At 42.1% G+C, this 22,026-nt stretch overlaps 1 protein-coding gene across 2 annotated transcripts in view; it reads left to right on the top strand.

Annotated features, from left to right (window-relative positions):
• PTPRJ (protein tyrosine phosphatase receptor type J) overlaps nucleotides 1-22,026 on the top strand; it is a 169,871-nt gene that overhangs the window by 126,295 nt on the left and 21,550 nt on the right. For both annotated transcript variants that reach the window (XM_067748999.1, XM_067748998.1), the window contains 7 exons: nucleotides 2,157-2,408; nucleotides 9,716-9,973; nucleotides 10,727-11,005; nucleotides 13,513-13,803; nucleotides 17,633-17,764; nucleotides 19,343-19,553; nucleotides 19,668-19,792. In XM_067748999.1, coding sequence (XP_067605100.1) covers nucleotides 2,157-2,408; nucleotides 9,716-9,973; nucleotides 10,727-11,005; nucleotides 13,513-13,803; nucleotides 17,633-17,764; nucleotides 19,343-19,553; nucleotides 19,668-19,792 — 1,548 coding nt within the window. The remainder of the gene's footprint in view (nucleotides 1-2,156; nucleotides 2,409-9,715; nucleotides 9,974-10,726; nucleotides 11,006-13,512; nucleotides 13,804-17,632; nucleotides 17,765-19,342; nucleotides 19,554-19,667; nucleotides 19,793-22,026) is intronic.

Here is a 22,026-nt window from a genome sequence, read left to right as displayed (position 1 = left end):
GAACCTGGTTATTCATGTCCCTTTGTCCTTTGGATGCTGACGTTATAAGGAAATAGGACACAGCTATGTCTTGTCTTTTCTTTCTTCTGATCCAGCTGTCTCTTCAAGACAAGACGTTAGGCAGCAGATAAAAACCATTCTGTTCCAAGGACGGTCCAATAATTAAAACAATAATGGCGTGCCAGTAGAGTAGTAATGTAATAATATAGTAATGTCGGTATTGCACTGCGCCACGAGCTTTACATGTATTGTAGTGGTCTTCACGGTAGGTGTTAGGATCCCTGTCTTACAGATGAAAAGACTATAGCTCAGCACAGCTGAAGTGTTTGCCCAAGACCACAGAGCTGGTAAGCAGCAGGGCAGGGACTTGGACCCAGGGGTGCCTGGCTCTGGATCCAGGGCTCATCCCACCGGAATACTTTATTCGAGTGTCTGTTGCTTTCCAAGAAGCACACCTTAGGCATTCTTACAAATGTCTTCTGACTGGGTCTTTGGAGTAAATGAAATCTGCTTTTCTTTTCTTTACCTTTTACTTTTTTTTTTACTGTTTAATCTCTCTATTAGTTAGGATCAGGTTCATTGTGAGTAACAAATTCCCCAAGTATCCGAGACAGGAGTTTATTTCTCTCTCATTATAAAAGAAGCCCAATGCTAGGTAGGATGGGATGGTTAGCTACCGCTCAGTTGCAAGAAACAGAAACCATGAGCTATGTTAAGCTGAAGAGGATCTTACCTTGGGAACTGAGGGTTTATAGAATCATTGGAAGTGCTGGTGTGTTAGTTTGCTAGGACTGCCATAAAAGTACAGCAGATTGGGAGGCTTAAACAATAGAAATCGACTCTCTCACAGTTCTGGAGGCAAGAAGTCTGAGATCAGGTGATTCAGGCTTGGTTTTTTCTGAGACCTCCCTTCCTGGCTTTGTAATGGCCGGCTTCTCCCTGTGTCTTCACATGATTCTCCTTTGGTCTGTGCATGTCTGTGTCCTAATCTCTCTTTTTTTAAAATTTTATTGAAGTATAGTTGATTTACAATGTTGTGTTTAATTTCTGCTGTACAGCAAAGTGATTTAGTTATACATAAATATATTCTTTTTCATATTCTTTTCCATTATGGTTTATCACAGGATATTGAATATAGTTCCCTCTAATCTAATAAGGATACTAGTCATAATGGATTGGATTAGGGCCCACCTTAATGGCCTCATTTTACCTTAATCACCTCTTTAAAAATCCTACCTCCAAATATAGTCAGATTCTGAGGTACTGATGGTTAGGACTTCAACATATGAATTTTGGGGGGACACAATTCAACTCATAACATGTGGGGTGCAGCTCTAGGCTGGGATCCAGAAATGACTCCCAGCCTAAGGGTGCAGAACTCCCCATCCAGGGAGTCCCCAACTGTGTCACTGTCAGCAGCCCTGGCTGTAGTTGTTGGCTCCAGGAATGTACTGAGCCGCCATCCTGGCATCAGGAAGCTGCAGCCACTGCCACATTGTTGGTCCTATAGCCAGGCAGCCTGAGCTGCAGGCATCACATCCACATTCCAGTTACAAGAAGCAGGAAGGATAAAAGGTAACGCTCCATCCTTTAAGGATGCTTCTTGGGAGCCATATGGTCCTTATACTCACATCCTATTGGCCAGAACTTAGCCTAGTAGCAAGGGAGGCTGGGAAATGTAGTTTTTCTTTCCAATAGCCATGTACACTGCTAAGAATCTGGGGGTGTATGATTAAGGAAAACGGAGGGGGGAATGGATTTTGGGGGTCAACAGCAGCCTCTGCTGCACTTCCTTAAACAGAGACTCTGGAAGGCTAAGTAATGTATACAACATAGGCAGCCAGCAGTGGCCAAGGTCCTCCAGTGCCTGAGCCCTTGACCCATGAGAATTTACGCCTCTTCTCATTTCCTTTGAATGACTTTGTACAACTTAAACACCAGTTTCTGCACTCCTGTGGCCAAGTGTTCTCTTGTTGGTTAGAAACATGAGTTTCTGAGGGGCTTGTGTTGTAGGTGATAATACAAAAAAGAGAAAAAGAGAGGTTGGGTGTCCCAAGTGTACGTTTAATCTCATTGTAAATATTTTGTGAGGTTCAGTCACCCTTGTCTTCTGGAGAAATAGATTCTTAATCTAGTCATTTACTTTCTACCCACAGCCCCCTGTCCAGTTTCTGACTTTCGAGTGACAAGTGTCAGCACAAGGGAAATTGGCTTAGCATGGAATAGCAATGACTCTAATTCCTTTGAGATACATATCACATGGGATGAAGTTGGAGTAAATCAAACAACCACCGAACAAAGTATTGTCATTGGTGACTTATCCCCTGGAACCAAGTATCGTTTTGACATATTTCCACAAGGACCAGATGGGACTAAAGGGGATTCCCAAACAGTTTACGGTACAACTGGTAAGCAAATAGGTTGTATTTTCTGAGAAACAGTCATGTTTCTTAAGGGAAATCAGTATAATTTATAAATGTCAAATTTTCCAAATATTGCTTTTCTTTTAATTATCTAAGAAAAACTTTTTAACAAGTTTATAATGACAGCAATGCATATTCATTATATAAAATACAGACAAGCAAAAAGAAAAATCACATGTAAACCAACAACCAGAGATAATAACTAATAGCTTTTGATGCGTGATGTTTTAGAATTTTAAGGTATAGAAAGGTGTGTATGTGTATATATATTTTAACAAATATTAAAATCCTGTACATGTGTTATCTGCTTTTTTTCATTTCAAGTTTATTATGACTATTCTTCCCTATTAGCATAAATATTTCTGCAGGATAATTTTTTTTCTTTATTAAACATCTTCATTGGAGTATAATTGCTTTACAATGGTGTGTTAATTTCTGCTTTATAACAAAGTGAATCAGTTATACATATGTCCCCATATCTCTTCCCTCTTGTGTCTCCCTCCCTCCCACCCTCCCTATCCCAACCCTCTAGATGGTCACAAAGCACCGAGCTGATCTCCCTGTGCTATGTGGCTGTTTCCCACTAGCTATCTGTTTTACGTTTGGTAGGGTATATATGTCCATGCCACTCTCTCACTTTGTCCCAGGTTACCCTTCCCCCACCCCGTATCCTCAAGTCCATTCTCTGTAGGTCTGTGTCATTGTTCCCATCTTGCCCCTAGGTTCTTCATGACCATTTTTTTTTTTTTTTTTTTTTTTTAGATTTCATATATATGTGTTAGCATACGGTATTTGTTTTTCTCTTTCTGACTTACTTCACTCTGTATGACAGGCACTAGGTCTATCCACCTCACTACAAATAACTCAATTTTGTTTCTTTTTATGGCTGAGTAATATTCCATTGTATATACGTGCCACATCTTCTTTATCCATTCATCTGTTGATGGACACTTAGGTTGCTTCCATGTCCTGGCTATTGTACATGGAGCTGCAATGAACATTTTGGTACCTGACTCTTCTTGAATTATGGTTTTCTCAGGGTACATGCCCAGTAGTGGGATTGCTGGATCGTATGGTAGTTCCATTTTTAGTTTTTTAAGGAACCTCCATACTGTTCTCCATAGTGGCTGTATCAATTTACATTCCCAGCAACAGTGCAAGAGGGTTCCCTTTTCTCCACACCCTCTCCAGCAATTATTGTCTGTAGATTTTTTGATGATGGCCATTCTGACTGGTGTGAGGTGATATCTCATTGTAGTTTTGATTTGCATTTCTCTAATGATTAGTGATGTTGAGCATCCTTTCGTGTGTTTGTTGGCAATCTGTATATCTTCTTTGGAGAAATGTCTATTCAGGTCTTCTGCCCATTTTTGGATTGGGTTGTGTGTTTTTTTGATACTGAGCTGCATGAGCTGCTTGTAACTTTTGGAGATTAATCCTTTGTCAGTTGCTTCATTTGCAAATATTTTCTTCCATTCTGAGGGTTGTCTTCTCTCCTTGTTTATGGTTTCCTTGTCTGTGTAAAACCTTTTAAGTTTCATTAGGTCCCATTTATTTATTTTTGTTTTTATTTCCATTTCTCTAAGAGGTGGGTCAAAAAGGATCTTGCTGTGATTTATGTCATAGAGTGTTCTGCCTATGTTTTCCTCTAAGAGTTTGATAGTTTCTGGCCTTACATTTAGGTCTTTAATCCATTTTGAGTTTATTTTTGTGTATGGTGTTAGGGAGTGTTCTAATTTCATTCTTTTACATGTAGCTGTCCAGTTTTCCCAGCACCACTTATTGAAGAGGCTGTCTTTTCTCCACTGTATATTCTTGCCTCCTTTATCAAAGATAAGGCGACCATATGTGTGTGGGTTTATCTCTGGGCTTTCTATCCTTTTCCATTGCTCTATATTTCTGTTTTTGTGCCAGTACCATACTGTCTTGATTACTGTTGCTTTGTCTGAAGTCAGGGAGCCTGATTCCTCCAGCTCCGTTTTTCTTTCTCAAGATTGCTTTGGCTATTTGGGGTCTTTTGTATTTCCATACAAATTGTGAAATTTTTTGTTCTAGTTCTGTGAAAAATGCCATTGGTAGTTTGATAGGGATTGCATTGAATCTGTAGATTGCTTTGGGTAGTATAGTCATTTTCACAATGTTGATTCTTCCAATCCAAGAACATGATATATCTCTCCATCTATTTGTAATTTCACTTTCAGATTTTTCATCATTAGTGCATAGGAATGCAAGAGATTTCTGTGCATTAATTTTATATCCTGCTACTTTACCAATTCATTGATTAGCTCTAGTAGTTTTCTGGTGGCATCTTTAGGATTCTCTATGTATAGTATCATGTCATCTGCAAACAGTGACAGCTTTACTTCTTCTTTTCTGATTTGAATTCCTTTTATTTCTTTTTCTTCTCTGATTGCTGTGGCTAGGACTTCCAAAACTATGTTGAATAAGAGTGGTGAGAGTGGGCAACCTAGTCTTCTTCCTGATCTTAGTGGAAATGCTTTCAGTTTTTCACCATTGAGGACAATGTTGGCTGTGGGTTTGTCATATATCGCCTTTATTATGTTGAGGAAAGTTCCCTCTATGCCTACTTTCTGCAGGATTTTTATCATAAATCGGTGTTGAATTTTGTCGAAAGCTTTCTCTGCATCTATTGAGATGATCATATGGGTTTTCTCCTTCAGTTGTTATTATGGTGTATCACGTTGACTGATTTGTGTATATTGAAGAATCCTTGCATTCCTGGAATAAACCCCACTTGAACATGTTGTATGATCCTTTTAATGTGCTGTTGGACTCTTTTGCTAGTATTTTGTTGAGGATTTTTGCATCTATGTTCATCAGGGATATTGGCCTGTAGTTTTCTTTCTTTGTGACATCCTTGTCTGGTTTTGGTATCAGGGTGATGGTGGCCTCGTAGAATGGGTTTGGGAGTGTTCCTCCCTCTGCTATATTTTGGAAGAGTTTGAGAAGGATAGGTGTTAGCTCTTCTCTAAATGTTTAATGGCATTCGCCTGTGAAGCCATCTGGTCCTGGGCTTTTGTTTGTTGGAAGATTTTTAATCACAGTTTGAATTTCAGTGCTTGTGATTGGTCTGTTCATATTTTCTGTTTCTTCCTGGTTCAGTCTCGGAAGGTTGTGCATTTCTAAGAATTTGTCCATTTCTTCCAGGTTGTCCATTTTATTGGCATATAGCTGCTTGTAGTAATCTCTCATGATCCTTTGTATTTCTGCAGTGTCAGTTGTTACTTCTCCTTTTTCATTTCTAATTCTATTGATTTGTGTCTTCTCCCTTCTTTTCTTGATGAGTCTGGCTAATGGTTTATCAATTTTGTTTATCTTCTCAAAGAACCAGCTTTTAGTTTTATTGATCTTTGCCATCGTTTCCTTAATTTCTTTTTCATTTATTTCTGATTTGATCTTTATGATTTCTTTCCTTCTCTGCAGGATAATTTTAATACCTGCCTGACATTCCATTGTCTAAATCAGGAGTCAGCAGATAAAAATGGCCCATGGACCAAATCTGGCCCACTGCCTGTTTTTTTATAGAGAATTAAGTTTTATTGGAACACAACCATGCTCATTTCTTTATATAAAGTCTATGGCTTCTTTTGTGCTAGAAATGAGTAGTTGCCACAGAGAATAAATGGCCTGCAAAACCTAAAATATTTACTCTGTGGTCCATATGGAAAAAGTTCGCTGACCCCTTGGTTAGATCAGTGGTTCTCAAAGTGTGGTCCAGGGATCTCTGGGAGTCCCCTAGATTCTTTCAAGGGGGTCTGTAAGGTATTATTATTTTTAAGAATTTATTTATTTTATTTATTTATTTTTGGCTGCATGGGGTCTCTGTTGCTGCTTGTGGGCTTTCTCTAGTTGTGGTGAGCAGGGGCTACTCTTTGTTGCGGTGTGCGGGCTTCTCATTGCAGTGACTTCTCTTGTTGCGGAGCACGGACTCTAGGCACATGGGCTTCAGTAGTTGTGGCTCTCGGGCTTTAGAGCGCAGGCTCAGTAGTTGTGGCACACGGGCTTAGTTGCTCCGTGGCATGTGGGATCTTCCTGGACCAGGGCTCGAACCTGTGTCGCCTGCACTGGGAGGCAGATTCTTAACCACTGAACCGCCAGGGAAGCCCTGTGAGGTATTATTATCATAATAATATTGGAATGCTATTTGGCTTCTTCACTCTCATTCTCTCATGATGAGTGTACAGTGGAGTTTTCTAGATGCTCTATGACATGGGATGAGATCATTTTTCTGTTGGCTAATGGAATGCATGCTTGTGTATTCTTATGTTTTAAATATTTTCCCCATTAAAAATTTTCTATTACAGCATACATAAATGTAACCTAAATAAATAAAAATTCTCTGAGAGCCTTAATAAGTTTTAAGAAGATAAAGGGGTCCTGAAACCCTAAAGTTTATAAATATTTAACTACTCCCCTATTGTTGGACAGGTAGGTTATGTATAGTCTTTCATAAACAACATTGTGATACAGTAGTTTTGTTAGTTCTATGAGGCCTATTGATATTGATAAAAATACTTCGTGAAAACTATTGCTCATTATTGTTTTTAAAATTTGAAATGAAATTTTTGGGAAAGCTTGGAAAACATACAGTATTCCCTGATCTTTGATTGCCAGGGAATTGAAATCTTTTCCACAGAAGGGAGGAATAAAGAAATGAGACTGATATTCCTTGAGCCACGTGTGAAGTCATTTGGACTCTTGGGATTCTCCTTGTGTAGGTTTCTTCAACTCTGTTGGTTGGGTTAGGCACTGATAGCTACTAGGAAAATCTACTTCCAAAATATGGGGACTGCTAAAATGCATCCCTCAGATGAAGTGCAGTAATTCCTTTTCAAGTCTGAATTTCAGATTAGACTTTTGAGGTAGGGTCATAGTATCAACATATATTTTTTTCTTTCTTTTTGAGAATGTTGCTAATGGTAAAGGCATCACCATTGTGGGGTCCCTTTGATATTGTATGACTTGCCAACGGCCAGAATTTAATGTAATAATAACATAATGTACTAGGGGTCTACAAATGGCTGGGCTGTCATCCTGTATTTAAACATTTTGAACACAACTCCATGAGGTAGGGATTATTATCATCTCTATTTTATAGAGTAGGAAATGGGGACTCTGTGAACTTAAGTAACTGGCCCAGGGTGGCAAGGTAGTGAACTGGCCTCTGTCTGACTTTGAAGACTGAGGTCTTAACCAGAGTGTGGACTGCACTTTGATATGGTGCAGCTGCAAAAGTAATTTAAGCCTATTCATAAGGAGAAGGCATCTCTTGTACTATTGCCTGTAATTGTCCGGTTGAATGGAAATCAAGAAGAGTTGTAATAAGGCACTAGACTCTTAGGGCATTACCATTCTATTCTTGACCAATGTTCATTATTATTGGGGAGAATAAATGTAACAGCATTAAAGGCAATTTTGAAAAAGGGAAACAAATACCGTATGACCCAGCAATTCCACTCCTACATGTATATATATTTCCAAAGGAATTGAAAGCAGGGCCTTGAACAGTTATCTCTACACCAATGTTCATAGGAGCATGATTCACGATAGCTAAAAGGTGGAGGCAACCAAGTGTCCATCAACAGAGGAATGGATAGACAAGATGTGGTATATCCATATGATAGAATATTATGTAGCCATAAAAAGGAACGAAGTACTGAGACATGCTAGAGTGTGGATAAATCTTGAAAACATTATGCTAAGTGAAAAAAGCTGGACATAGAAGGACAACTACCATATGAATCCACTTATATGAGATGCCTAGAATAGGCATGTTCACAGAGACAGACGGTAGAAGAGAGGGGCTGGGAGGAGGGAAGAATGAGGGTTGTTGCTTCATGGGAACAGAGTTCGTGTTGGGGATGATGAAATGTTTTGGGTACAGATGATGGTGATGGTGACACAACATTGTGAATGTATTTAATGCTACTGAGTTGTACACTTACAAATGGTTAAAATGATAAATATTATGTTGTGTGTATTTTACTATCACAAAAAGGCAGGGAAACAAAAATAACTCCACTCTTCTAACCCAACTGAATTCCTTTTCTATCTGTGTCCATGGTCATATATTTAGTTTATATCACTGTAATTATTATATGAATTATTTTATTTTGTATTTGAACTTTTTCTTTTAACTCCATATATATCATAACTTCCCTCCTGTAGTTGTTATGGTTTTCATGTTTTTAGTGGCTGCAGACTATTTCATTTTATAGCCAGATCACAATGTATATATAGCCCTTCCCTTTTTATGGAATATTTAGGTTATTTCTACTATTTTTATGTTTATAGAAAACTGCTGCCTTTCATGGCCTTCTGTCTGTGGAATCCCTTTAACATCAGGAATCCAGTGGTAGGGAAAGAAGATTCTCAGTTACCTCCCTTTAAGGAGAACCTACTTAAAAACTAATTTTTGAGCAGATAGTACATGCATGTGGTACAAAAATTTTAAAAGTACAAAGGGTTTTACAGTGAAAATGTTCCTCTCTTTTGTCCCCTATCTACTCAACTGGCCTCTTCAGAGGTGACCTTGGTTGCTGGGTAAAGAGAGAAAAGTTTTGTAAGCAAGGGCAGAAAAGAGGTCCTGTTATCCAGTTGTTTCTGGGATCTGTGCATTCATATTGCAGCTGGTTCAGTGTGTAGAGGTGAGATGATCCGAGTACAGAACCCAGAGGACTCATTGGGTGATATAACTTCTGACTCCCAGCTCTGAGCGTGGAGGGCATGTGTGCTTTTTCCCTTCGTCACTCCAGCCTCAAATGCTCCCACTTAGTGGCAACTCTGTTTCAGTTTTGCTCTTCAGTATGCCTGTCTATGTTATAGAAAGATGTTTGCTTTTGAGGGAGTGATTAAAAAAAACCCTACTTATTGAGATCTAGTACACATACTGGAAAGCACACACATCCTAAGTGCGGAGTTTGATGAATCTTCACAAACAATACCCATCTGGTCACTAGCACTCAGATCAAGAAACTGGCCATGATTTCCACCCCAGAAGACCCCCGAAGGGGGCATCTCTATGACAAAAGCAAAAGACCAGAAAATGATAGGATAAGCTGGTAAGTTCATCTGTGTTACAGAAGAGCCAAAATTCTGGAAAGAACTGAGTGTGTGTGTTCCTCATCTAAGTTTTAGAGTTTGCCCTGTGTGAACTCATTTGAGGGTTTGATGGCAAAAGAGCAAGTTCTCTTGTCAGACTCTTTGGAATAAAGCTGGACGTTATGATGGTCATTAATAGACTTCCTTTTTTCTTCCTTTCCTCTGACCAGACGACAGTGCAGTGTTTGATATCCGTGTGGTTAATGTCACCACAACCGACATGCAGTTGGAGTGGCGGAATACAGACCATGTTACTGGGTACATCTACTGTGTAGTGATACAGTCTGAGCACAGCTCTAACCAGACAAATAGTTCTCATGAAGCAATCACTCTCGGGGGCCTGATCCCGGGCACCTTATATAACATCACAATCTTCCCCAAAATGAACAATTCCCAGGGGAACCCCAACTCCACTGCACAGTACACACGTAAGTGTCTTAGAACACCCTCCTAAGGGAGTATTCTCCCTTTCACTTGGAGGATGGGAAGTAAGCATTGGTTAAATGATGGAATAAGAGGCTCTTGTGTTTCTGGGCTCCAGGTAGAATGTGAAACTGTGTAAGCTGAAAACATGGGCCTCAGCAAATGTTCTTCTGTGCTCTTGGAGCACTTGGCGCTGAGCCATGTGAACTTGGAATTGTCTTCTGAAGCAGAAAGGGATCCCATAAGCATGGAAAACATGACTATTCATTCTCTAGTCTGGAATACAGACTAGAGGAGGGTCACCCTGTCATGTTGGCATTGGAAGATGCAGCCCAAATGAGGTGCTTTGCATGCAAAAGTGAGGGAAGTACTTTGGTAATATTTGACCTAAATATATGGTAGAAATGGTAGTTCATAATGCCTTTTTCATATGTTTTTCTCTTTCGTTAATCATATTTCAAAAACAGATAGAAATTATATCTTGAAAATATATTTCAGATAAATTATTAAAAGAAGCCTGAAAAACTTTCATTCTTTTGAGATTTAATCTGTATAATTATTTTCTGAATGTCTTTTTTGGGAAGCGTTCCATCTTTCGAGTCCAGCAAACATTAGCTTAATTTATTCTTTCCCAAAAGGAGCCAGGCTATTTTTATTAAATTAAATTTAATTAATTTTCTGGCTATTTTTACATGCAAATAATAAAATGGTTCAAGCTAATCCGTGCTTTTTTTTTTTTTTAAAAAAAAAAAACTAAGGGCCCAGCAATGTGTCCAACATTGAAGTAAGGACCAACACCACAGCAGCAACCTTAAACTGGCAGAACTTTGATGAAGCCTCTTCCAGGTACACCTACCGCCTTCTTATGAAGCAGGATGGAAATGCCAGCAAGGCCCCACCAATAGTCACAGGCATCGGCATCACCTACGCTACAGTCACCGAGTTAACACCTGGCTCCTCATACACCGTAGAGATCTTCACACAGGTGGGGAATGTCACCGAGTCACTGGCACCTGGCTGGCAGTCATTCTGTACAGGTGAGTAGTCCCACGTGCCTCTTGGACTCCTTCTTGTGTGATGCTGGCCTTGCACATAGGTTCTTGAAATAAACTCTAGTTGATTAGCTTTTGTGTGGTGTGTGATAACAGACCCCAAGCTCTCTGAGCATCCTATTAGCTTATTAGTGCTATCTTGCTGCCCGCATCATTTATTCATTCAACAGATATGTATTGAGCATTTACTATATGCCAGGCACTGTTAAAGGACACAGACAAGTCCCTGCCTTTCTGGAACTTTTATTCTCGTAGGGAAGACATAATAAACAAGATAAATAGGTTATCAGTTGATGATTACTAAGGAGGGGGGAATAAACAAGGACGGGGGAAATGAGATGTTTATCTTGGGAAGGCTTCATTGAAAAGGTGACTTTTGAGCAAAGACTTGAAGGGTGTAAAGCAGGCCATGTGAATGTTGGGACGTAGAGCATTACAGGCAGAGGGGCAGCCAGTGCTGGGGTGCCGAGCCTGGAGCGTGCCTGCTGTATTGAAGAAAGAGCAGGAGGTCAGGGTGGCAGAGGTGGATCCATGGGAGCAAGAGGGGGAGGGGGAGGAGTTGAGGCCCAAGATGCAAGAGGTGATGGGCCAGGGCATGGATGACGTCCGGGCCTGTAGCTCATAGTTTGGCTTTTACGCTGAAGAAGACGGAAAGGATATGGTTAAAATGGATGCTCAGCTTTTCTGTCTTTCTTGATCCTGAATGTCTCGATGCAAAAGGTGTGATCTTTTAAAGGGAAGAAGAGCCCTGTGTTTAACTGAGGGAACTTTCAGAGAGTAATCCGGGGAATGTTTTGTGGACGACTGTGAGTACTTCTGCTGACAGTTTTGATCGTGGGGGCTTTATTTTGTTTGTTTGTTTGTTTGTTGTTTTTTGCGGTACGCGGGCCTCTCACTGTTGTGGCCTCTCCCGTTGTGGAGCACAGGCTCCAGATGCGCAGGCTCAGCGGCCGTGGCTCACAGGCCCAGCCGCTCCGCAGCACGTGGGATCTTCCCGGACCGGGGCACGAACCCATGTCCCCTGCATCGCAGGCGGACTCTCAACCACTGCACCACCAGGGAAGCCCGATCGTGGGGCCTTTATCACCTCTGTGTCTGTGTAGCACCCTACTCCCTACCCTCTTTGCACCTGCTTCCTCCCTTCCTTAGACCAAGCCATTCAAATGTGTTTAAGCTGATTTGGAAGGGGAACAGGGGTCTCATCGGATCAGCCTCCCTGGTAGTGTAGGAGCTGGAACCTTGATGACCTCTGAGTTTTCACATGGAGTGGCTAAAGGGATCCCTGCAGCTTTGAGTCCCTTCTGCTAACTCAAGCTTCATTCACCAGGTCTAGACTCTGATCTTTGGTATTTGGGTGGCTTCCATTGCTAATGTTTATCTTAGCTACAATCATTGTAGCCTATAGCAAAAGAAGGATATCTATGAGCCTTTATGAGTGGGGATGGGTGGAACAGGAACAGGGGGAGTAGGTGTGCATTGGGCAGGTTACCTTTCCAGGCCTCAGGTGGAGAATGTGGGCGTTGCACTAGGGGACTCTCTACAACCTTCTCCTGCTTTAAAACACTGCAACATTAAAGTAATGATAATACTCCTCCCACCCCCGGTACATAAATACAGAGTTTCCCATTTACATCAGTTTTTTGTTGGCCCTCAATAAAACGCTATTGGCCCTCAGATAGGTAGAGACAAATAACACCACATTTTAGAGATGAAGAAACCGATACCGTTTACCATTGATTATTTAGCCTGTTGTATGTGTAGAAAACACGCTGGACTTGGATTTAGAAAACCTGAGATCCAGTTTTGGCTTCGCCACTGACCAGCCATGTCATCTTTAGCAAATTGCTTAATCTCTCTAAGCCTCAGTTGATTCATCTGCAAAATAGGACAATATTAACCCTGCCTCTTCCAGAAGGATTATCAAGTGGGCCCCAAAATGAGGTGACGCAGGCGAAGAAGTTGCTACCGCCTCCACTGTATTGTCGCTACCTCTCATGGAGCCCTGTGCTCTTCCAGCCTGGACCCTGACAGCCACTGTTTCATTTAATCCTGAGACAGCCCTGCAGTTGAGGCTCAGAACAGTTGGGGGACTGACCCAAGGTCACACAGTTCAGTAAGGCCCTATTCAAGGTCAGCCTCTGCCTCTTCTGTCATGCTCCATGGCTGTCTCCTTATCACCAACGGGCCAGGAACCTCCTGCTCCCCAAGTTTCAGTATTTGCAAAGGCAAAAGTGCAAGAATTGGGCTTCCCTGGTGGCGCACATATTTGAATTTTCCTGCCTGCCGATGCAGGGGACGCGGGTTCGTGCCCTGGTCTGGGAAGATCCCACATGCCACGGAGCGGCTGGGTCCGTGAGCCATGGCCGGTGAGCCTGCACGTCCGGAGCCTGTGCTCTGCAATGGGAGAGGCCACAACAGTGAGAGGCCCGCGTACCGCAAAAAAAACAAAAAAAAGTCCAAGAATCTCATGATGTGCTGTTCTTGCCTTGCAGACCCTGCACCAGTAACCTCCTTCCACTGTGAAGTGGTCCCCAAAGAGCCAACCTTGGTCCTCAAGTGGGCCTGCCCTTTCGGCATCAACACAGGCTTCGAGCTGGAGGTCAGCCACGGAGACTGGGAGAATATGACGAACCTGGAGAGCTGCTCCTCGGAGAACGGCTCTGAGTACAGGACGGAAGTCACATATTTGAATTTTTCTACCTTGTACAACATCACCGTCACTGCCCGGTCCTGTAACAAGACGGCATCGCCCACCCAAAACACCTGCCTCACTGGCATCACAGGTGGGCTTCAGGGAGGGCAGGGTGGCCAGGTGACATTGTGGTCACCTTGGAAAGCTGACCCAGAGGCTCTGCAAGTGTGGCCTAGAAACCTGTTTCTAAAAAAAATTTATCCAAAAATATTTGTTTTTGTTGGCACGGACTGTTAACCCAATTCTACAGAAATCTAGTCTATATATTCTATAGAATCTGTATAATCTATAGAAATCTAGTGAGAGGGAATATTTTACATTCCAAAAGTTTCCTTCGTTTTACAGAATAATTTGTTGCCACCTTTTCTTTTAAGTAAGTTCCCCTAAAATGTTCAAATATACACAAAAGCAAAGGACAGTATAGTGGGATCCACGTACCCATCATCACTCAGTTGAACATTTGTGAGCATTTGACCAATCTTTTTCATTTATATCCCCTCCTCCCTTATTGGACTTCTTTGAGACCAGTCCTGGTTATTCTATAGTTTTATTTGTAAGTTTTTCAGTATGTATTGCTGAAAGACAGGGACTCCTTTTCCCTTTCTTTCAAACATAACCACATTACCCTTAAAAAATTAACAATACTTTTTTTTTTTGGCCATGCTGCATGGCTTGCAAGATCTCAGTTCCCCGACCAGGGATTGAACCTGGGCCACAGGAGTGAAAGCCCGGAATCCTAACTACTAGGTCACCAGGGCACTCCCAACGATCCTTTTTTTTTTTCTTTCTTTCTTTTTTTTTTTTTACTATTATCAGATAGATATTCAGTCAAGATTCATATTTCCCTAGAATCTGTATTAATAAGCTCCCCAGCTGTTTTGGGAAATGGGATCATTCACAAGAGATCCCCCTAGTTAATCTTTTCATGACCACCTTTTATTTTGAACTTGGAAAAAATTACTTCTTTGCTTTTTTTTTTTAATTGGGATATGGTTGATTTACAATATTATATTAGTTTCAGGTGTACAACATAGTGATTCATGATTTTTATAGATATACTGCATTTAAAGTTTTTATACGATATTGGCTGTATTCCCTGTGCTGTACAGTATATCTTTGTCACTTATTTCATACATAGTAGTTTGTACCTCTTAACCCCTACCCCTGTCTTGCCCCTCCCCCCTCCCCTCTCCCCACTGGTAACCACCAGTTTGTTTTCTTTATCTATGAGTCTGTATCTGTTTTGTTATATTCATTCTTTGTTTCATTTTTATCTGTCTTTCGCTCCCTGTGTCTTTGCCAAAATTATGTCTTAGGTCAACCTGGTGGAGTTGGTTTTGCTTTGTGCTTTTTGAATCCTGGATATACTATTTCCTTTAGGGTATCAGAATGTTTCCAAACAATTTCTAAAGAATTGCTAGTTGAAATAGTGAGAAGAAAAGGCTTCTTACTTCAGGGACACTGACTTGGAAAATGGCTGAGGGATTCTACTGACAGAGCCTTGGACTTAGGCAGACCTGGGTTTGATTGTAAAGTCTACCTTTTACCAGCTGTGTGATCTCAGAAAAGCCGCTTAACCTCTCTGAGCCTTGTTTTTCTTAGGTGTAAAAAAGGGGAAATAATACCTACCTTCCAGGACTGTTAATACAAATTAGATGAGGTAGTGTAGGTGGAAGATCACTTCAGAGCTGCCATGTATGGCTAGTCAAGTTGTGCACTGCATAGTTCCATGGGACACCATTCATATAGTCTACTGTGCGCGTGGGACTCCTTGGAGTTGTGTGGTACACAGCTATATAGGATGGCCCTGGGTCACAATCCTTTGTGTTTCTGCAGCACTCTACAGTGTAATAGAAACAGTGAACCTTGTTGGGTACTTTTTTGTAGTTCTCTGTTTTATGATGTCATCTCAGTGGGTATGAGCCACTGAGGAACAGAAACCGTATCTGATCCGGTATCTCCAGGGCTGAGCACAGTACCTAGTGAAGGGAAGGAGCTTGTTAGAGTTAGTTGTTTCTGAAGCTGAGCAGTGCGTGGTAGGGTTAGATAATGACCACTCAGCATTTAGTCCAGTGATCCTCTCACTTTTTAATCTGTAGCTCCCTTTCCTCAGATGAATTTTTATGTACAAATTTAGCAAGCTTTTTAAATGTACAACTTTGATACTTTTTTATTTAACATAAAAGTGGAGCTGCATTTTCTCTGAGAGAGGCAGGAAGTGCTGGTGGGATGGGTAAACCGGGGAGAGTTGGAGCGATGGTCTTTTAGCCAACACTTGTTGAGTGCTTACTGTGTGCCCGGGTAAGGGACACTATGGTGAGCGTGGCCGGCAAGGTCCCTCTAGTGTAGGACTGAGATAAGCAGTGAGAAGGAAAGGATTTCCAGGCTTTGAGGTGGGTGGAGCTGTCGTGGGGCAGGGAGCTGGGGACTCCTCGCTGGCCCGCTAAAAGGCATAGAGCTGTGGACGGGGTGGGAGCTGGTGCTAGGAAGTGTCTGTTGAGGCAGCTGACACTTAGACGATGGACAGCGCCTCCAAGTGGCCACTGCGGTCAGTTACTTGAGAGGTTGCTGAAGGATGGTTTAGAGCTGTGCCTTCCAATAGAAAATCATGTGAGCCTCCTGTATAATAAAAACTTTTCTAGGAGCCACATTAAGAAACTGTAAAAAGGAGCAGCTGGAAATTCCCTGGTGGTTCAGTGGTTAGAACTCTGCTTTCACTTCTGGGGGCCCGGGTTCGATCCCTGGTCGGGGAACTAAGATCCCATAAGCTGGCTGGCATGGCCAGGAAAAAAAAAAGGAGGAGCTGAAATGAGTTTTGATCTGAGTTTTGATCACATTTTATTTAACTCAGTATATTAAAAATGTTATCATTCCAACATGTAATTTGTATAAAGTGAGTTATTAATGAGATACTTTATGTCCAAACTTGGGCCTGTCACCTTTCAAGCGCTCAGTGGGTACATGTGGTTAGTGGCTGCCATATTGGACAGCATACATTTGGAAAATTGTGTTATGGTCTTTTTTTTTTTTGGAGTTCAGTTTTCTCAGTCTCCCTGCATCTTGGTTATAATAATAGAAACACTCAAACTGTATGTGGGAGACCAATTTAGGTTGAGAGAGTGTGGAGAGAGATCATCTTGAATTCACCTTTTCCTTCCTTTCGTGTTAATTTAGAGAGTGGCTTCACAAACTTAGCTTGGGAAAGGCGAGGCGCAGGACCATGAAGGCCACTCACGGAGTGTTCCCGTGTGGGCTTTTCTGGTTTCCTGGAAGAGGGTCAGTTGGATTTCTCTAGGCAGAGTTTTAAACCTACCCCAGCAAAAATCAAGGACTTCGGTGTGAAGGGTGCAGAGCCGACATGCAGCCAGGTGTCAGGAGAAAGTATGTTCTCTCCATGTCATCTTTGCTTCCTTCTGGGTAACTATCTGCTTCATCATTGCTCTCTGACCAGCCAGTCCTGGGGCCAAGTCCATGTGCTGACAGATGTCTGCTTTCAGCTCCCAAGTTCTCACCTTGGAGTTCTACCCACACAGTCTCCGTCTTGTTCTCCTTCTTCTGCCCCCATTCTCAAAATAAGGAATCTGGGCTATCTGGGTCAGGAGGGACTGGGGGAAGATAGAAAAGGCACGTTATCTTCTACAAACAAGGCTGCCAGGAGGCCACCCTGGCAATGTGGCTGGACCCAGTGAAGGGGTCATTGTCAGCCAGGCAGGCTCCCCAAGGACTTGCCATCTTTGTTCCCCACCAGTTCCCGTCCCTGCCCTTTGCTTCTAGATTTGCTTTGCATGAGCCCAGCACACAGCTTCCAGAGCAAGGGCAGAACTTGAGTGGGGCACTGCAGCAAATCCTCTCCTTCATAATTTTGTTCCTTCTGTGGTTTTAAATGTTGGGTGATCATATTTTCTTTTGTTCTGTTTCAGACCCTCCTTCTCCAGATGGATCCCCTAATATTACATCTGTCAGTCACAATTCTGTGAAGGTCAAATTCAGTGGGTTTGAAGCCAGCCACGGACCCATCAAAGCCTACGCTCTCATTCTCACCACTGGGGACGGTAAGGAGGGGTCATTATGGGTTAAACAGCCAGTGGGTGATGGCGTGACTGGGTACCATTTTAGTGCCCACTGAAACGCATTCATGAGACAAACACACGTCTGGTTTTATACTGCAACCCACGCTTTGGCACTCACCCCAGGGTGGGTGGGTGTAAGCCATTTGCCTGATGACAGACTTAGTGTTGACAGACTTAGTGTAAAGGGCCAGATAGCAAACATTCTAAGTTTTGCAGGTCCTACAGTCTCCTTCTCAGCTATTCAACTTTGCCGTCGTAGTGTGAAAGCAGCCATAGAAGATATAGAAAGAGTCAGTATGACTGTTCTAGTATTTACCAAAAGGGGTGGCTGGCTGGATTTGGCCCATGGCCATGACTTTCTTACCTCTGATCTACGTTTTTCATCTCTTTTGCAGCACAGGGTCTTTTAGGTGGCAGAATATTAGTTTTAACCCAGTTTGTCACACACACACACACACACACACACACATATGAACACGCACGCACAAATCATCCTCAAAGGGTGACTTTCTCTTGGAAGAAAGAAGGAAAAGATTTGCATTTGTAGTGGGAACTTGCAAAGAGCATTGTCATAGCTGAGAGAGGAGGTGGATTAAACGCTGCTTTTCCTTAAAGGGCTCCATTACATTCCCTGGAAGTGAGACGGGAATGATTTGAGGGTGTCTTTGTTAGCTGTGTGTGGGTGCTTTGCCCAAGGTCTGGGTTTAAAGCGGTGAGTTTTGGAAATTCCCTGGCAGTCCAGTGGTTAGGACTCGGTGCTTTCAATACTAGGGGCCCGGGTTCAATCCCCAGTCGGGGAAATAAGATCCCGTGAGCCGTGCGGTGTGGCCAAAACAATAAAAAAGTGCAGAGTTTTGCTGTTCTTGGTGATTCTTTAACTCTGAATTATGCAGTGCCCCCCTTGCCCAGTCTCACAGCCTGTGATGCTGTCCTCATCTCCCCAAAGAAGACAGAGCTCAAACACACTGTCAGGGCTGCGGGAATCCAGGAAGACAAGGGATTTGCTGGTGTTGAAAACCTGCAGCTAAATCTCAAAAAGAGACATTGAGATCTCTCTCTCTCTCTCTCTCTCTCTCTTTCTATCTTTTGTTTTGGGTCTGTTTCAAACACCTAGTCATTTTGCTGTGAAGGTATTCAGCAAATCCCAAGCTCAGACCTTTGCTGAACAGGGGAGATGATATTGCACACTGACCAGCCTGACCAGTACCAGCGTGTGATGGATGAGATCACACCCTCCGCGTCAGGTGGTCTGGGTTAGAAATACGACTTTACCACGTAGGCAGTGCAGCTTGGGGCCCAGGTCTTTTTACCTTTCTGTGTCTCATTTTCCCACCTGTAAAGTGGGGGTGGTAAGCCTATGCGATGAGATTATTGTGGGGATTAAATGAGTTAATGTAAGTAAAGCCCTTAGAACTTAATATAAGGAAAACCTGGCAGAGAGAGCATACGTGAGAGATGGCAGCTGTCACCACCATCACCCTGGTCATTATTTAGAAACGAGGGAGACTTAAATCTCTGCAATCACTTTCTTATGGCTTTCCTTCCGTGTGCCTTTCTTAGCTGTTCATCCGTCAGCAGATGTATTGAGATATACGTACGAAGATTTCAAAAAGGGGGCCTCGGATACCTATGTGACATACCTCATAACAACAGAAGAAAAGAGCTGTTCTCAGGGCTTATCTGAAGTCTTGAAATACGAAATCAATGTTGGGAACGAGTCCACCACGCACGGCTATTACAACGGGAAGCTGGAACCTCTGGGTTCCTATCGGTAATGCCTTGTGGTTTTTGCCCTTTGGGGGCTGGGCCTCTGAGTGCAAAACTATATGTGCCTGGGCCATCAGACACTTCTCAGCCACCCCTCTTTCCTCTTGTCACCCCACAGGGCTTCTGTGGCTGGCTTCACCAATATTACCTTCAACCCTCACAGTGATGGACTCATAGATGGGGCTGAGAGCTACGTGTCCTTCAGTCGCTACTCAGATGCTGTTTTCTTGCCCCAGGATCCAGGTAGAAGAGCATCTTAGCAATGCATTGACTTTTTGCTTCCAGTATCCACAGGAGCATGGGGGTCTACACACCTCCCTGGGGCCCCCAGGAGGGTAGGAGAGCCTGGTCTGTCCTCTCAGAAGCTGAGATGTCACTGGGCCATCAGGACCGAGCTCAGCTTCCTCTTCTGAGGTCCCCACAGGCCCCGCCCACCACACTCCCTTCTCTGAAATCCAGTTACACTTCCAATCGGCAAACACTGTTTGGTCATTTTTTCTCAGTGTAGTCATTTGTGTGCCCATGTACCAGGCACACATGTGACTTTTAGGGTATGGAACCCTTGAATATTAGGATCAGAAGGAGCCATGGGAATCATCTTGTCCAACTCCCATTTTATTTTATTTTATTTTTAAAAAGTTGATTGAGAGAGAGCAGACAGCAGAAGCAAGAAGATCTACAATCCCACAGCCTGTGGAACAAAAACCACATTCACAGAAAGAGAGACAAGATGAAAAGGCAGAGGGCTATGTACCAGATGATGGAACAAGATAAAACCCCATAAAAACAACTAAATGAAGTGGAGATAGGCAACCTTCCAGAAAAAGAACTCAGAATAATGATAGTGAAGATGATCCAGGACCTCGGAAAAAGAATGGAGGCAAAGATCGAGAAGATGCAAGAAATGTTTAACAAAGACCTAGAAGAATTAAAGAACAAACAAACAGACATGAACAATACAATAACTGAAATGAAAACTACACTAGAAGGAATCAATAGCAGAATAGCTGAGGCAGAAGAACAGATAAGTGACCTGGAAGACAGAATGGTGGAATTCACTGCTGCAGAACAGAATAAAGAAAAAAGAATGAAAAGAAATGAAGACAGCCTAAGGGACCTCTGGGACAACATTAAATGCAACAACATTCGCATTATAGGGATCCCAGAAGGAGAAGAGAGAGAAAAAGGACCAGAGAAAATATTTGAAGAGATTATCGTCGGAAACTTCCCTAACATGGGAAAGGAAATAGCCACCCAAGTCCAGGAAGCGCAGAGTCCCATACAGGATAAACCCAAGGGGAAACATGCCAAGACACATAGTAATCAAATTGGCAAAAATTAAAGACAAAGAAAAATATTGAAAGCAGCAAGGGAAAAACGACAAATAACATACAAGGGAACTCCCATAAGGTTAGCAGCTGATTTGTCAGCAGAAACTCTACAAGCCAGAAGGGTGTGGCATGATAAAGTGATGAAAGGGAAGAACCTACAACCAAGATTACTCTACCCAGCAAGGATCTCATTCAGATTCAATGGAGAAATCAAAAGCTTTACAGACAAGCAAAAGCTAAGAGAATTCAGCACCACAAGACCAGCTCTACAACAAATGCTAAAGGAACTTCTCTAAGTGGGAGACAGAAGAGAAGAAAAGGACCTACAAAAACAAACCGAAAACAATTGAGAAAATGGTCATAGGAACATTCATATTGATAATTACCTTAAACATGAATGTGTTAAATGCTCCAACCAAAAGACACAGGCTTGCTGAATGGATACAAAAACAAGACCCATATATATGCTGTCTACAAGAGACCCACTTCAGACCTAGGGACACATTCAGACTGAAAGTGAGGGAACGGAAAAAGATATTCCATGCAAATGGAAATCAGAAGAAAGCTGGAGTAGCAATACTCATATCAGATAAAATAGACTTTAAAATAAAGAATGTTACAAGAGACAAGGAAGGACACTACATAATGATCAAAGGATCAATCCAAGAAGAAGATATAACAATTATAAATATATATGCAGCCAACATAGGAACACCTCAATACATAAGGCAACTGCTAACAGCTATAAAAGAGGAAATCGACAGTAACACAATAATAGTGGGGGACTTTAACACCTCACTTAACACCAATAGACAGATCATCCAAAATGAAAATAAATAAGGAAACAGAAGCTTAAAATGACACAATAGACCTGATAGACTTAATTGATATTTATAGGACATTCCATCCCAAAACTGCAGATTACACTTTCTTCTCAAGTGTGCATGGAATATTCTCTAGGATAGATCACATCTTGGGTCACAAATTAAGCCTCAGTAAATTTACGAAAATTGAAATCATATCAAGCATCTTTTCTGACCACACGCTATGAGATTAGAAATGAATTACAGGGAAAAAAACATAAAAAACACAAACACATGGAGGCTAAACAATACGTTACTAAATAACCAAGAGATCACTGAAGAA

Source organism: Pseudorca crassidens, chromosome 9 (assembly GCF_039906515.1).
Source record: "Pseudorca crassidens isolate mPseCra1 chromosome 9, mPseCra1.hap1, whole genome shotgun sequence".
Lineage (NCBI taxonomy): Eukaryota > Metazoa > Chordata > Mammalia > Artiodactyla > Delphinidae > Pseudorca > Pseudorca crassidens.
Note: the sequence above shows the minus strand (reverse complement) of the source record. Positions and strands in the feature narration are given on the sequence as shown.